Below are 17,153 nucleotides of genomic sequence, written 5' to 3' on the forward strand. Positions count from 1 at the left end.
CAAGATATTCATGGTAAATGCGAGGCTTATAGGGAAACAATTCAGTGGAGTGCTGTCTGTAAAATGAATTGGGATTCCATCAGGACCACAAAACTTATTTGTTTTTAACACCTCCAGTTGCAGCCAACAATGAATGCTGTGCACAAATTCTTGTCATGATCAAGAAAAGTATAATTCGTGTATTGTTGTGGAGTGTGGAAAGTGAGAAATATCTTCCATTCTGTCTTGGGGTTGCAGGATTTCCTGTGCACTGATAAAGTACCCTAAGAATCTTACTTCCATTACTCCAAAGGCAAATTTTGACAGGTTATCTCTAAGCAATGTTGCCGTGGTCTCGTGAACAGTTGCTCTAGGTGGTCTAAGTGTTCTACTTCATTGCACAACATTACAAGCAGGTCATCAATATAGTTGTAAGAGAACTAAGTCTCCAGTTATTTCATCCATGACATGTTGGGAAGCCTGGGCAGCACTGTACAGTCCGAATGGGATTTCCAAAAATTTTTAGATTCCCAAAGGAATGCAAACACCAGTTTTGGGAATATCTTCTGATGCAATGAGTGTATGACAAAAGAAACAGACAAGGTTGATTGATGAGAAAACTGTTTTGGCATGAATTTGCATAACAAAGTCACCAATACACAGCACAATAGAGTAGCAATCCAGTACCATTCTGGTGTTAAGCTGTTGATTATCACCACAAAGATGACACTTGTTGCTCTTCTTACTAAAAATATGGGGTGGTAAGCCCCGGCTACTATATAAAGGTTAACAGATCCCTTGTATTAACATGAATAAGAAAGCATGCTTCCAGTCTTTATTACGACTAGAGGCAGACGACAAGATCATGTATGGTTTGGTTGTCCTCGTGTGGTGACAATGTCATGTACAATTGAGTGTTTACCGATTCTGAAGTATACACAGGATTAGTGACTTCAGAGAAATTGGGAAGAATAGTCATTTGGTGAATCGCACCAACCACTTTGATGCCGGCATGTTTGGCATTGTGTAGATGTCTATAAATAGTCAAGCAGGCACTGATAGCATAGATCTGCAGGCAGATTATAAAAATGACAAGAATATGCTCTAACAATGGAGCATGTTGGCTACAATGAATCTCCATATGAATGGATTTTGAAATCGAAGTTGAGAGGCAAGGTGACATTGTTGTAAGAATGAAAGATCCAGTAGCAGCATACAGGTGACTGCCATCACTATTTCACTCTGGAAGATGAGAGAGATGAAGAAGAAATTGAGACATCTGCACACATATCAATGAGGAATTGCAGCTCGGTAGATTGCTCTGTTATGAACAGTCGACAACAGTCTGGTTTGAAATCAGCCATGTCGATTACTAATTTCTATCGGCTTTTTCCTTGTAAGAGGTTGGCTGACATAGCTGGACAGCAATTCCACATTTTCTGTGATACCAGCATATTCTACCCAGTGAATGAATGCTTATTTCCACTGGAAATGTGTCACTATTGTGGTGCATGGGTGGAACGCCATATTTGTAGAGCCGTAAGTTGCTACGATAATTCAATTACTTGTGTTCGCAGAACTTAAAGAGGACTCTTAGCTCTGGTGGAAAAGGTGCAACATTCTTGGAGGAATACATATCATCTGTTCAGTCAGCAGTTTGAGCAACAGCATGAAGTTCACTAATGTAAACTGTACTGTCTGTGCATCTGCAGCCAAGTAGAAAGGCCATATATTTTGCAGAATACTACTGCTAATTGCCCTGCCTGCCAGCAGGCAAAGACCATAAAGTATTTGGAATGGTGTGCAGTCACCAAATTCTTTGGTGTGGAGCAATTTCTTGATTGCTTGGCTTCTGATGTGACTAGTGCATAACAAGAGCATGCTTGATAAACACGATAAACAGACCTCAGTGGCAAAGCTACGATGCATTGTACTTTCATAGCCATTTGTTTGTTAAGAAATTGGGCTAAGGGTTACACAACTTACGTTTTATCATTTCAGTGAGAGATTCAATTTTTCCAATATGCAATGCGATCGCTCTGGTGCTCAATTCAGAAACTTAGGGCCCCAATTTATTCAACATTGCATACAACAGTTAATTACAAACTGAAAAGATCCTATTTCCAGACTCAACATCAATACTCAAACAATCTACACTGCACAGAAAACATACAACATGATTTACTGTTCACCACATACACCTCAATTTTTTCCACAACGCTGGAAGTTCTCCTTAATGGGATCAATGCATCACAATGAACGAACAAGCTCATACTGCTCCAAACAAAATGACACCCTTAACGCCAAAATGTAATCAATTCAGAAATTTACCCATAAAAATAGTAAAACATTCAATAATTTGTCAAATAATCTAGATTGTAATGATCCAACACAGGAACACATTGACTGTCATCTGTGGGATGAGGTAACTGTGAGACAGGGATAGAAAACCTTGTTGCTTCCATAGCAAAGGAAATCCATAGGAATAGAAAAGTGTTTTCCTGAGGCCACCTGCAACATTTCATAAATCAATGTGCATTGTACTTTGAATACACTAAATAGACCCAATACTGTCAGATACAGTGCTGTGGCATATTGACTGAAGAGGGATAATCTAAAACAATGTCCAGAAAATTGCTGAAGCATACATGGATAAAATAAACACCAGCTTAGACTTGTTGCATGCAAATATAGCAAGGGGAGTGAGAGTAGTGAGATACGGGCCATAGAGCATTCTCATTATTTCTCAATACTCAAGATAAGATGTGTCAAACACAGTTTATCCTCGGTAAACTACTTAATGGTACAACAACTGCACCTATACATATTGAATGAACACAAGATTCAGTTACAGAGGAAAAGTATTCCTTTGTCATGCAGAAGGAACCCTCAAAAATTTAGTTCAGAACTATATACTATACAGCTGAGCATTACGAAACTAGCTATTAACGAAAATATTGGTAACAATACAATAACAAAAATCACTTTCAATTCAAGTTCACTGGTACTGTAGACTGCAATGGTGCATCATGGGCTAGACTGTGTTTGTGATGGCAGGGTGGAACAGAGACAGTGTTTGCAAGCTTGTGAGTTCTCACAACTCATGTTCGTCACATCAGTTTACTGTTGCTGCCAATTGAATCCAATGTTGCCAGATAAAGATAGGTTTCCCGTGGCATCGAATATGAAATGGTCATTTTTAAACTGGTGACACTGGACATTTTTATATTAATTTCGATTGTATGATGCACCTGAGTTTTGGAGGCAATTTTTTGAAGAAAAAAGTGTATTTTGTAGTCTGTAAAATATGGTAAGTAATGATCTAGTACTTCTGTAAAAAAATCCCAGAAGCTGATAACACTGTGAACAAGATATCCAGAAATTACTTGGCAAATACCAAGATGCATTATCACAATAAGCATATGAATTACATGAATCATATTCAGCAGCTAGGGAATAGATCAAACTCAACATCTTTTAGCTTTCATTTGCCCTATCATCTTACTCTCTCAGTATCAACAAAGTCAGTAAGATCATACTTGTGCCACACGATAGTAACTAATGTTTTTATTCTTCAACATCGATTGATGTTCCTTTTTCATTATAAAGTTTCTATAGCTGCTGGTGCATAAAGAACTTACATTTTTTTATATCTATTTTCTATATTGTGTAGCTGACAGTCCATTTTAGTCAAGAAACAACTGACACCCTAGTGAAACACAGTAATGCACCATTAAACAGCACTACATCAGAAACAATTTGCCACATTAGATGTGATGATAAATTATTTGCTGAAGACCACTATTCTGTAGACACCAAATTGCTAATATAATACAGAGAATTACTTAAAATAAGGAAAAATCTCAGCAATAAAGACAACTCAACAACACTTAATTCAGGATAGCTTAAAAGTGGAGAACATGCCATACTTGAATAAAATATATTTCATTTATAGTTCCATGCCACTCAAAGCATATTTGAAACACACAAAATAAATGAGCAAATCTGATTATTTTAAAAACAGACTAATGACACAAACAATGCAATATCTACATCAATCCATAATGTGGTGCATGAACTACATGGGAAGTGAATGATATTCTTATTCCAAAGTTCCCCTTGGCAGAAAAAAAAGTGTGTGAGCGAATATTAAGTGCAAATAATGACAAGCCTCCTGAAAGCTTAATGGTATTTCGGTCTTGAGGCTGAGCTGGTCAATTCATGTAGTGAACTGTTTTCTAAACTAGAGCTAATGTATAAAAAGAATGGTCTTTCATTGAATTGCAGTGCAGTGTACATGAAGATGTGTTCAGTACAAAAAATTCCTTCTGTGATAAACAGCGAGCAACACACATGAACCAGTTGAATTGTACAAATGCCACCCTCATGAACTTAGTACACAGTACTTGATAAATTACTCTTTTGAAAAGCGGAACAAAAATAACATCATAGCTAGCATATTCTTAATCCTTTGAGGCAATCACTTTTATGTTGACACATTACATAAATTGTTGCCACTGTCTATGAACAATAAAAGAAGGACATTAAAAGACCTGGCTATCTCCAAGTGATCTGTCTCCAATCTGCTAATTGTTGTCCTTCATATTAGATGCAGTAAATGATCACAAATGCCACTTAAACCAATTGGCAATTCTTGTTTCTTTGTTCAATGCCACAGCACAATTTACAATTCAACTTTCAAACATCAGGTGACTATACATGTACAGGCAACAAAAGTGGACTGCAGTAGTACTGTCTTCTACGGCATAGTTTGATGTAGCAATACTGTAGCAACAAAATATTCAACTTACTTCTTTCCAAGGTACTGTCATTGTTTTTGAAAGTCCCTAATGTAAAGAAAACTGTGAATCTAAAATGCAAACAAAAAGCACACAAACTCATAGTCTTGAAACTCAAACTTTAGATATACACAGATTACATTGTCTCAACTACCAAGAACAGTTAACATAAAAGACCGCATTAAAGTGAATAAAAATATATAATTTATCTTCCTCGCCGACAGAGCTCTCCACATAACAGATATATGAACAGCAACTACACTAAAAAAGTATGGAACCAAGCAAGCTTGGTGTTTCAAATAATATACCAAAGGAAACTACCTCATTATATATATTTTTTTCTTTTTTCAGCTCTTAGGTTCATCTGGAAGAGAACTTCTGGCTAAAATGAAAGTAAGGAACATCAAGACAGTATTATGGAAAGAGAAGAAGATGAAGATGAAATGGGAGGTGCAATACTGTGAGAAGGATTTGACGGAATATTAAGACTAACTAGAAAGAAGCCCCCTGGAGTAAATGATATTCCATTAGAATTAGGACATATTTGGAACAAAACTTTTCCACCAGATATGCATGATATACGAGATATGTGGAGTACTCACCAACTTCAAGAAGAATGTAATAATTTCAATTCCAAGGAAGATGGTGTTGATAGGTATCAACATTAAAAATCCGTTACTTTCACAACAGTACGGTGAATTATTTACAAAATAATGGAAAAACTGGTAGAAGGTGATCTCAGGGAAGATCAGTTTGAGCTCACATGAAAGTAGGAAAATGTGAGGCCATACTGACTTATTTTAGATAGGTAGAAGAAAGCCAAAAACATAGTTATAACATTAGAAAAAGCTCCTGCAATGATGAGAAGAATATTCTCTCTGACATTTTGGTAGCAGGAATAAAATAAGAGGAACAAAAGGTTATTTACAGCTTACACAGAAACCAGATGTAATTATATTAGTCAAAGGATATACACAGAAGGCAGTTGTTAAGAACGGACAGAGACTTGCGTTGCAGCTTGCCCCTCATGTAATTCAACCTGTACACTGGGCAAGCTGTGTAGAAAACTAAAGAGAAATCTGGAAAGCGAATTACAGTTCAGGGAGAAGAAACAAAATCTGCAAGGTTTGTTAATGACATTTTAATTCTGCTAGAGAAGGCAAAGGACTTGGAAAAGCACGTGAACGGAATGGTAGCGTCTTGAAAACAGGTTTTAAGGTGAAATCAACAAAAGTAAAACACAGCTCATCGAATGTACTCTAGTTAAATCAGGTGATGCTGTCAGAATTAGAGTAGGATAAGATACTAAAGACAGTAGGTTTATTTTGTTATTTGGGAGGCAAAATGAGTGGTAGTGTCTGAAGTTGAGAGGATACAAAATGCAGGCTGGCGTAAGTATGAAAAACATTTACAATAAAGAGGAACTTGTTAACACTGAACATAAATTTAAATGTTATCGGCATCCAATAAACAGTTCCAACAGGAAGAGAATGAAAGCTTTTGATACGTAGCTTTTGAGATGTAGCAGGACATTGTGATGACTAAACTGCTAGATCACATGGCTAGTGAGTATGTAATGAACTGAAGTGGAGAATAACTTGCCTACAGCACTTCCTTATCTCCACAGGGATCCTGAGTACAATTAATCTCAACTGCTGTATACAATAACTGACCGCCTCTTGTGTTTACATTTAACCACCTTTTTCTTTTTAACTCATGAGAGGACTTAACCGATATCAAATAGAATAACATGTATAATGCCTATGCCTTCCCCCAATAAAAGTAGGACAATTTATGGTCACACACTACATTAAAATACTAGCAGAAATATTTCATATTTGGTCAGTGGTTGAAGTTATTACAAAATCTTCTTCAAATCAGAAAAATATTTATCAATGACAGTCACAAACAGATTAATTACTTTGATAACTATGCACCATAGAAGTTTCTGCATAACTTTCAGTTACTTTACAAACATGTAATATCTCACTTAAGAATGTAACTTACTTAGGGAAAATCAGATGTGAAATGTACAAAAGACACAATTCAAACAAACAGCTTGAAATTGCTTCAAAATTAAACAACAAAATGTCATTTGAAGAACAAGAAGAATATTAACTATTAGAGAAAGAACAAATTACATGTGCATGCACACACAAAACCGCGCGCGCGCCCCCTCGCCCACACACACACACACACACACACACACACACACACACACACACACACACACACACACACACAAAGAAGATAAAAATACAAACCTCAGCTAAAATATCACTATTAAGAAGGTCTTCCAGAATTATCTGTGCATCTTTCAATTTCTTTTCTTGAACAAGTTTCAGTGCATTATTGTATTCTGAAAATGCTGCTTGCTCCTGTAAAAGATGAAAGAATAGTGCAAGTACTTTGACTGTGAATTCCGTAAACACTTAAATTTTTTCTCCCCCTCCCCCCCCCCCCCCCCCCCCCCCATAAAATTACAGCTAACGAGTGTAATTACACATATCTCCACATCACACAGAACAAAATGCATTGTTTCTTCCTAACCCTTTCCCATTCTTTCCTTCTCTCCGCTAAAGAGATTGAATACCAGAGTAACAAACCTAAATATACAATGAGGAAATGTTATATTTAGTGTTCTGCGACATTTCGAGCTTGACAGATAAACATAAATGATGTAAAAACATAAACATAAATGATGTATCAAAGACATTGGAGGACTCTTCAAAAACAGTTTGCTGATGAGAACACATCCACTTGAGAGACAGCCAGGAAAATAGAGCAATAGGCTTACAACTGGCTAACAGTAAGGGCTTAACATTGAAATAGAATAATTTATGTATTGGAACCCCCTTACATGTTTCATAGTTTATGTATGATGTATGTTCATAATCTGCGTCAAAATAACCATTCTACATCTACATCTATACTCTGCGAACCACCATGAGATGTACAGAAGAGGGTATATCCCACTGTCCCAGTTATAAGGGTTTCTTCCTGTTCCATTCACATATGGAGCACAAGAAGAATGATTATTTGAATGCCCCTGTGTGTGCAGTAATTATTCTAATCTTATTCTCATGATCCATATGTGAGCGATAAATAGGGGTTTTTAGTATATCCCTTGAGTAATAATTTAAAGCCGGTTCTTGAAACTTTGTTAATAGACTTTCTTGGGGTAGTTTATGTCTGTCTTCAAAAGTCTGCCAGTTCAGTTCCTTCAGTATCTCTGCGACACTCTCCCACAGATTAAACAAACCTGTGACCATTCGTGCTGCCCTTCTCTGGATATGTTCGATATCCCCTGTTAGTTCTATCTGGTACGGGTCTCATACACTTGAGCAATATTCTAGAACCGTCACACAAGTGATATGTAAGCAATTTCTTTTGCAGACTGATTGCACTTCTCCAGTATTCTATCAATAAACTGAAGGCTACCACCTGCTTTACCTACGACTGAACCATATCTCTCCTGGTATTTGTATGAGCTGGCTGATTCCAACCGTGACTCACTGATATTACAGTCATGGAATACTACGTTTTTCATTCTTTGAAGTGCACAATTTACATTTCTGACCATATAGTGCAAGTTGTCAATCTCTGCACCACAATGAAATCTTATCAAGATCTGACTGAATATTCATGCAGCTTCTCCCAGTTAGTACTTCAGTACAGATAACTTCATCAGCTGCAAAAAGCCTGATTTCATTATTAATATAGTCTGCAAGGTCATTATACAACATGAACAGCAAGGGTTCCAACACAATTCCCTGGGGCACACTCGAAGTTACTTCTACACCTGAAAATGACTCTCCACCCCAGATAACATACTGTGTCCTCCCTACCAAAAGTTCTTTAAGGCTTGTACATTATCTAATACATGCTTTTTGAATTTATCTTGCAGTTTTGGTTTTTATGATGAAAAGTGCTTTAAGCGTGTTTAAATACAGGGTAAATGTAAACATTAGGCTCCACTACAGATCAATTTGTTACCAAAACCTTTATTTGCCATTCACATTCATTGGCTGCACCAATTCCCAACTTCATTGCAACCTTTCACCCTAACCTATACCTTAGGCTACACTACATATCACTCTGTCACCACAATCAAATTTAGTGGGCAGAGAGGGTGGGGGGGGGGGGGGGGGCTCCATTATCACTCTCCAAGTACTTGATCTTACAAAAAACCATATTGTGCAATTCCATACAAATTAAAGTGACACATAGTAGATTGCTAGATACACATTAATGATATTGTACCTGAAATTCCTACGTATCCAGATGGACAACAAGTAGATGTGGCACCAGTATAGGAAGAAGTTTACCAAGAGGCTCAGTTCTGCTTGCTTTTCACTCAGAAATATCTCTCACTGTGTTGACGTGCAGCAGGGATTGCTAGCATACTTTCACTTAATAACAAACATTTGCACAATCTTGAGGTGAAATGTAGCCAATGTCAAGGAAATATTTGTTCTTTATAAGTTATTACATTGTATTTAAATACTCACTAACTGAACACTCTTTCCAGGGACTTCAGGAAACTTACACTATACTCTTTACTCCCTAATGGTATTTGTACTTAAAAGTAAGAGTGAATTTAGGATGAATTGTGAAATTCACAACCACAACACTAGAATTGAAGTATTTTCCACATGGATTGTCAGTTACCTTCTAGGGCTCAAAATGGAGTTTTACATTTGGTGTAAATACGTTTAACAGGGTGCCATCAGACATCACGCAGGAAATATAGCTATTCAATCATCATCAATATGATTAAACACTGAGATTAATAGTGGAAATTAAATAACTTACACACTGGCAGCAGTGATTTTTTGTTTGTACATGTTAACTACATGTCTGAATTCACTTAGCACCTGGACAAAGTATATGTGCTGAATTTGGTAGTACAATAACATTGTTTTATTTGTTAATTCAACAATTGTCACAGCCTCGTCAAACTAGCCCTTTACGTATGTAAATGGCTATATATACAAAATTACAACAAATAGCTAAAACATTACAAGCACTGCCCACAAAAAGACTGAGTACTTCATGGTGCTGTTGCAAGTATGTTACACCAGACAGAAAGTGTATAAGAGAGGCAGAAACGAATTAGGGCTCATTCTAGCAACAACATGTGCATAAATAGGGAAATCAACTAACATACACAATTTTGCTAATTGTTATGGTCTGACCTAGGAGAGGGGGAGGGGGGGGGGGTGAGGGCTAGACCTGGGGGTACGACGTATGTTTAATATTTCGGAAGACAAATGGCAACTTTTAACAACCATGTTAGAAACCTGCGTAATACTAAATTTAAAATCATTTTCTTGAAAGAAAAACAGTCAAATACACTACTTTTTTTTTCTTTCATTCAGTGCTTGGGAGGGAGGACCAGGTGATTTTTTTTTTTGGGGGGGGGGGGGGGGTGGAGCTCTCCTTTGCCCATGGACAGGGGCACCTTTGGGTCTGGCACCTGGAAACTATCATCTCAGAAACAGGAAGCTGGCTGACTGTAAGGGGCTGTTCAAAACATGTGTCACGACACAGACATGGGCTGAAAGGGCAGCATTGTCTTATGGTACACCTGCTTTTCCATGGATCCAGTGGTATCTCCTGCATCCTTTCTTGCTGGACAACTCCCCAACAGCCCTAGCATCTTCCTACAGAATAACTGTCCATGCAAAAAGAACAGAATTGTGCAACAATTGTTTGAGGAGCGTAATAGTGAACTTACATTGGTGTATTGTCTATTATTATTTCTTTCCTTTCTCAGACATTATGTCTGGTTAAAAATGGAAAGTGATGTGGACCTTGATCAAGCGTGACTTCCTTTTAACTGTATGGTATATGTTACATTGCATATAGGAACTTTCAGGTAATTGAACATGTATCAATAATTACAGATTTCTGTAGTTGTATATATATGTTTGGATGTAGCTGTATTGCGTTGATGTACTGGTGGATATTGTGTGGTATGACTCCTGTAGTTGATAGTATAATTGTTACAATGTCAACTTTATCCTGATTCCACATGTCCTTGACTTCCTCAGCCAGTTGGATGTATTTTTCAATTTTTTCGATTAGTTGTGTTAATTTCTTCTTTTTATTGGTGAGTATGATGTCAGGTTTGTTATGTGGTGTTGTTTTATCTGTTATAATGGTTCTGTTCCAGTATAATTTGTATTCATCATTCTCCAGTACATTTTGTGGTGCATACTTGTATGTGGGAACGTGTTGTTTTATTAGTTTATGTTGTATGGCAAGTTGTTGATGTATTATTTTTGCTACATTGTCATGTCTTCTGGTGTATTCTGTATTTGCTAGTATTGTACATCCGCTTGTGATGTGACCTACTGTTTCTATTTGTTATTTGCAAAGACTGCATTTATCTGTTGTGGTATTGGGATCTTTAATAATATGCTTGCTGTAATATCTGGTGTTTATTGTTTGATCCTGTATCGCAATCATGAATCCTTCCGTCTCACTGAATATATTGCCTTTTCTTAGCCATGTGTTGGATGCGTCATGATCGATGTGTGGCTGTGTTAGATGATACGGATGCTTGTCATGTAGTGTTTTCTTTTTCCAATTTACTTTCTTCATATGTGTTGATGTTATGTGATCTAAAGGGTTGTATAAGTGGTTATGAAATTGCAATGGTGTAGCCAATGTATTTATATGAGTGATTGCTTTGTGTATTTTGCTAGTTTCTGCTCGTTCTATAAAGAATTTTCTTAAATTGTCTACCTGTCCATAATGTAGGTTTTTTATGTCGATAAATCCCCTTCCTCCTTCCTTTCTGCTTAATGTGAATCTTTCTGTTGCTGAATGTATGTGATGTATTCTATATTTGTGGCATTGTGATAGTATAAGTGTATTGAGTGCTTTTAGTTCTGTGTTACTCCATTTCACTACTCCAAATGAATAGGTCAATATTGGTATAGCATAAGTATTTATAGCTTTTATCTTATTTATAGCTTTTGTCTTGTTTCTTGCTGTCAATTCTGTTTTCAGTATTTTTGTTAGTCTTTGTCTATATTTTTTTCTTTTAGTTCTTCTTTAATATTTGTATTACCTATTCCTATTTTTTGTCTGTATCCTAGATATTTATAGGCATCTGTTTTTTCCATCGCTTCTATGCAGTCGCTGTGGTTATCCAATATGTAATCTTCTTGTTTAGTGTGTTTTCCCTTAGCAATACTATTTTTCTTACATTTGTCTGTTCCAAAAGCCATATTTATATCACAAGCAAACAAAAATGTCTGCTTGTGTCTGTGTATGTGCGGATGGATATATGTGTGTGTGTGTGTGTGTGTGTGTGTGTGTGTGTGTGTGTGTGTGCGCGCGCGCGAGCGAGTGTATACCTGTCCTTTTTTCCCCCTAACTTAAGTCTTTCCGCTCCCGGGATTGGAATGACTCCTTACCCTCTCCCTTAAAACCCACATCCTTTCGTCTTTCCCTCTCCTTCCCTCTTTCCTGATGAAGCAACCGTTTGTTGCGAAAGCTTGAATTTTGTGTGTATGTTTGTGTTTGTGTGTCTATCGACCTGCCAGCGCGTTTGTTTGGCAAGTCTCATCATCTTTGTTTTAGATATATTTTTCCCACGTGGAATGTTTCCCTCTATTATATTCATATCATTATGTTAAATAATTTAGTTGGATGTGAATGTGTTGAGATGAACTTCTTCAGCCAGAAATTTGCTATTTTATCTTTTCCAAGGGCTTTCCAATTGTGAGTAGAATTAATTGCTTGGGTGACTTCGTGTTGCAAAATTATCACTTCAGGCATTTGTGGTATCATCTTGTAGGTGTCTGTTTCTGCTTGTATCCACCGTGCATGCCTGTTATGTTGAACCGGGTTTGACCATATGTTGCTCCAGAAGTGTTCCATGTCTGTTATGTTTGGTGGATTGTCTATTTTGATGTGTGTTATCTATTGTCTGATAAAATCTCTTCTGGTTTGTGTTGAATGTTTGGTTTTGTTTCCTTCTATTTTCACTTTTTTTGTATCTTCTAAGTCTTTTGGCCAATGCTTGTAATTTCTCTTCTTTTCACCTAATTGCTCTACCGCTTTTTGTTGTGAGATTTTACCTAACCTTTTTCATTTTTTGTCTGATATTTCATTTCTTATAAATTGTGTTAGCTGTCCGATGTCTTATCTCAGTTTTTCTATTCTGATCTGTAGCCTGTGTTGCCATGCTGGTTTTGTGGGTTTCTTCTGTGTGTTGGTTGGTTCTGATCTCTGCCTAGTGTGTATATTTAGTGTAGTGAGTGCTCCTATATAAACCAGTAGTTGTAACTCTTCCATAGTTGTATTTTCATTTATTTTGTTGTGTATGATTGTGTTGACAGTTGTTATGACTTGTGGGTTATTTGGTGGTCTATGCAAGAATGGTCTAACGTCTGTATTTGTGTCTTTGTATTCTATACATGTCAGCTGAAATTTTTCTTCTATATCTAACATGTGTGTCACTTTGTGTTCTATTTGTGCTTGTTCTGGTGGCTGTCTTAAGATTTCGTTTTCCTCTGATTGTTTAATTGATGCTTGCTGTTCTTTGTTTGTTTGCTCTGGGATGTTTGAGTCCATTACTGTATATTCTTCTTCTTCTGATTGCACATTATTTTGTTCCAGTATTTGTTGTACTTGTTGTCTGATGCTTTCTAATTCTGACTGGGTTTCCTGTTATTTTTTAGTATTACACGGATCTGATCGGCTAGTCGTCGTTCTGTTAAAAATTTTAATTCTGGGTATTATTATTATTATTATTATTATTATTATGCAATATGTGAACCCAATGAACACATCTGGCATGCTGTGGGATGCCGGCTGTACGTCTATAAACCACCAGCCAATAATTTATGGGAAATGTGAAACCTGTTTGTCAACATCTGGTGCACCGAACTCCAACAACCTAAGGAGAACTTGTCAAATCCAAGTCATGCAGGATCACTGCTGTATTATAATCCAAAAGTGGATTAGCTCACTATTAAGCAAGTGGTCATAATGTTTTGGCTCACCTACCACTGTTACTACTACCACTACTATCGCTAATAAATCAGAGAACATTCACTGCCCCATGCTTTACATATCCTGAGTTTCTATAAATGTAGACTGAAAGTATCCTGTAAAGTATAAAACAAACCATGATCATTGTCTTCTTCACACACAGACTTTGTCCCACATATGATATTTAGCTTGCTAATGCTAATGCTAAAACCGATTTTCCTAAATAATTTGACATATAAGAATACCCCATTATCAATATTGTTGAAGAAAATCATGGAATATTCAAAGATCCCCCCCTTATATGCTTGGTAGCCTCAATCATCATCCTCATACCACTAACAGTTTCTTCCGTGACTAAGTTGGACATTATAACATTTTTGGCTGCAGTCTCCCCTTTTTAACGCCTATCTGTAACTTAACAGTGAGATCTCCCAAAATTGGCCATATTTTTTTTTTCCACATAGGTTAAAGTAGTTCCTAGCCTGTTTGATACTGCATCTGATGGAGCTTCAGTGCCCAAGAGCCTTTGCAATTTATAACCTCTCTACTTCAGCCTTCAGCACTTGTTTGGCTGGTCAAATAACGAACGTCATCTACTGCTCTTAGCGTCTAATTTTTATTTTCGTTGGTGTTCACCTTGTAACCTCATTACAATTGTTCAATTGCATTTCCATGCCCTTTAGTCGTTTTTGGCAGAATTCAATGTCAACATCGAACCTCAAAGTTTTTGTTTTTTCTAACTGAAATTAAATTCTCTTTACAAATTTATCCTTGGTTTCTCTCATAGTTTGCTCAATATATTAGGTTGATTTCTAGGACTCTTTCAATCTTTTGTAAATACAAGGGTGTGCTGAAAGGTAATGCCTCCCAATTCTTTAATGTGAAAACTCTTTAAAGCTTTTCAAATAAAACAAACTTTGTTAATATTCTGCATCTTTGTTCTTCACGTTTACATATCTATTTCTCAACATAGTCACTCTGGGGGCAAACACATTTCTCCTAATAAGTGATAAGTTGTTGATACTATCACTGTACAATGTTCCAATCTGTTGATGGAGCCACAGCCTCACCTCTGTCTGCACCACTTCATCATTATCAATGTCAAGTCCTTTGTTCTTTAAGTTTTGGAAACAGATGAAAATTAGATGGGCCAAGTCAGGACAGTATGCAGGATGATCGCTGACAGAGAACCCAAGCTGTCCGACTGTTGTAGCGCTCGTGTTGTGTGGCATTGTCATGATGAAAGAAGGGGGCTCCGTGGGTGGATGAATTCTTCAAATTTGTGCTTTCAGTTTTCTGAGCTGTTTCTCATGCAATGACATGGTTACATTACACACAGTCATGTCACACAGTATAATTCGGAGTCCTCTGGCAGCAGAGGGTTGCAACTTGTGTTAGCAAAGCAGGAAAGTAGGTTTTGCAACCATACTGTATCAAAATAATGGTTGTGTAATATTCATTCCTGTCACCACTCACCTTCTTTGGAAATGGAATTAGTACATCATTCCTGAAGTCTGGAGGGATTTCGTCTGTCTCATGTATCTTACATACTAAATGGAATAGCTTTGTTATGGTATGTTCTTCTAAATACTTTAATAATTCTGAGATAATGTCATCTACTGCAGGAGCCTCATTTCCACTTAGATCTTTCAGTGCACTGTCAAATTCCTCTCACAGTATCACATCTCCCATCTCATTTCACTTACATCCTCTTCCTTTCTATAATATTGTCTTCAACTTCATTTCCATTTTTGTAGCCCTTGTGTACATTCCTTAGACCTTTCATCCCTCCTTTTCTTTCCCAGTCATGTACGATTCTAATGCCTTATGTATTTTCTCTAACCTCATCTACATACATGCTCTGCACGTGCATGGAAAATGATACCCTCGTATCACTACTAGTCATTCCCTTTCCAATTCCACTCACAAATAGAGCTATTTTCCATTCCTACTCTGTCATTTTGCACTTTGTCAGTCTCATTTTTTAGACATCTTTATTCCCTTTTGCCTGCTTCATTTGCTGTATTTTTACATTTTCTCTGTTCATCAATGAAATTCAGTACCTTGTGTGCTATCATGTGATTTCTGCAGGGCCTTGTCTTTTTGCCTACTTGAGCCTCTGTTGTCTTTACTATTTCATCTATCGCACTTACTCATTTGTCTTCTACTGTATTCCTTCCCCCTCTTTGAGTCAATAGTTGCGTAATCCTACTTTGAAGTTCTCAATAAGTAATGCTTCTTTTAATTTATCCTGGCACCATCTCCTTAATTTCCTATCATTCTGATAATTTATTCATTTTTACTGTAAGTTCATAAATTCTTAGCTTAAATTTCACAAACCAGGATAAACTTAAGCATACAGCATGAGGTTAGTTCCAACTACTGAGCATGAAGTAGTAAAGGTGATTAAAGGCCTCAAATGCAGAAATCCAGCAGGTGTAAAAGATGTACGAGTGTCACATATAATAATCTGTACTGCTTCAGAAATTGCAAAGTCCTGGGCTCAAACTGTTAATTCATCATTCACTGCGAGAGTACTTCCCCCAACAGATAAAAAAATCTTGAAAGTGATACCTTTATTCAGAAGTTGTAAGATACCAAGCTGAGTAATTGAGAGATTAGGGAAATAATAAATGACCAAGTACTTAAACAACCACAACAATAATTATCAACAAATAGACTGCTACACACTTAAGCTTTTGGCCAAAAGACCTTCCAAAATATGCTGAGAGTAACCTATCATTTTCATAATATTGTCATTATTCCATCCTAGATTTTCCACTGTTTGAATAATAATCAACATGGCTCTCAAATATACAGAAGTACAAAAAGAGTGATAATGGGTTACACAGTTTAAATAGTTAAAAACTTTGATAATAATAGTGTTATAGGAGTTAACTTACATCTTTCTAAAGCTTTCTGTACCATTGTGCGCGAAATTCTTTCAGGTAAAGGAAGCTATGGGGATAAAAGGTACAGAAAATGAGTTGTTTCAATCATATACGCAAAACAGATCACAAGTTGTGGAACTGACCTCAGCTCATTCTAGTAATTGTATAGGCTCATTCTAATCATAAAATCAGATTAATATTTGATGCAAAGAAAGCCTAAATAGGTGTATCGAGAGGTATGGTTCAATGCCAACAAACTGCTCCCTAATGTGAAGAAAACAAATTATGTTCAATCTGGAAAGATGACTCCACACCAAAATCTCCAACTGGTACTGGGTGGAAATAGGTTATAAAGGATACAAGCAAAAAACTTCTTGCAATATATGTTGATCAAGATTTAAATCGAAATGACCATGTAACCATATTCTCCACAATGTCAGTTCCGCATATTTTACTCTGAAATTATTTCTAT

General features: G+C 36.7%; 1 protein-coding gene across 1 annotated transcript in view; it reads right to left on the bottom strand.

The window, feature by feature from the left end:
• The window catches only part of LOC124783727 (calcineurin-binding protein cabin-1-like), a 252,819-nt gene that overhangs the window by 214,406 nt on the left and 21,260 nt on the right, over positions 1–17,153 (bottom strand). The window contains exon 2 of the mRNA XM_047254043.1: positions 7,043–7,156. Within this exon, the coding sequence (XP_047109999.1) occupies positions 7,043–7,156 (114 nt within the window). The remainder of the gene's footprint in view (positions 1–7,042; positions 7,157–17,153) is intronic.

The sequence above is a fragment of the Schistocerca piceifrons genome, chromosome 1 (genome assembly GCF_021461385.2).
Source record: "Schistocerca piceifrons isolate TAMUIC-IGC-003096 chromosome 1, iqSchPice1.1, whole genome shotgun sequence".
NCBI lineage: Eukaryota > Metazoa > Arthropoda > Insecta > Orthoptera > Acrididae > Schistocerca > Schistocerca piceifrons.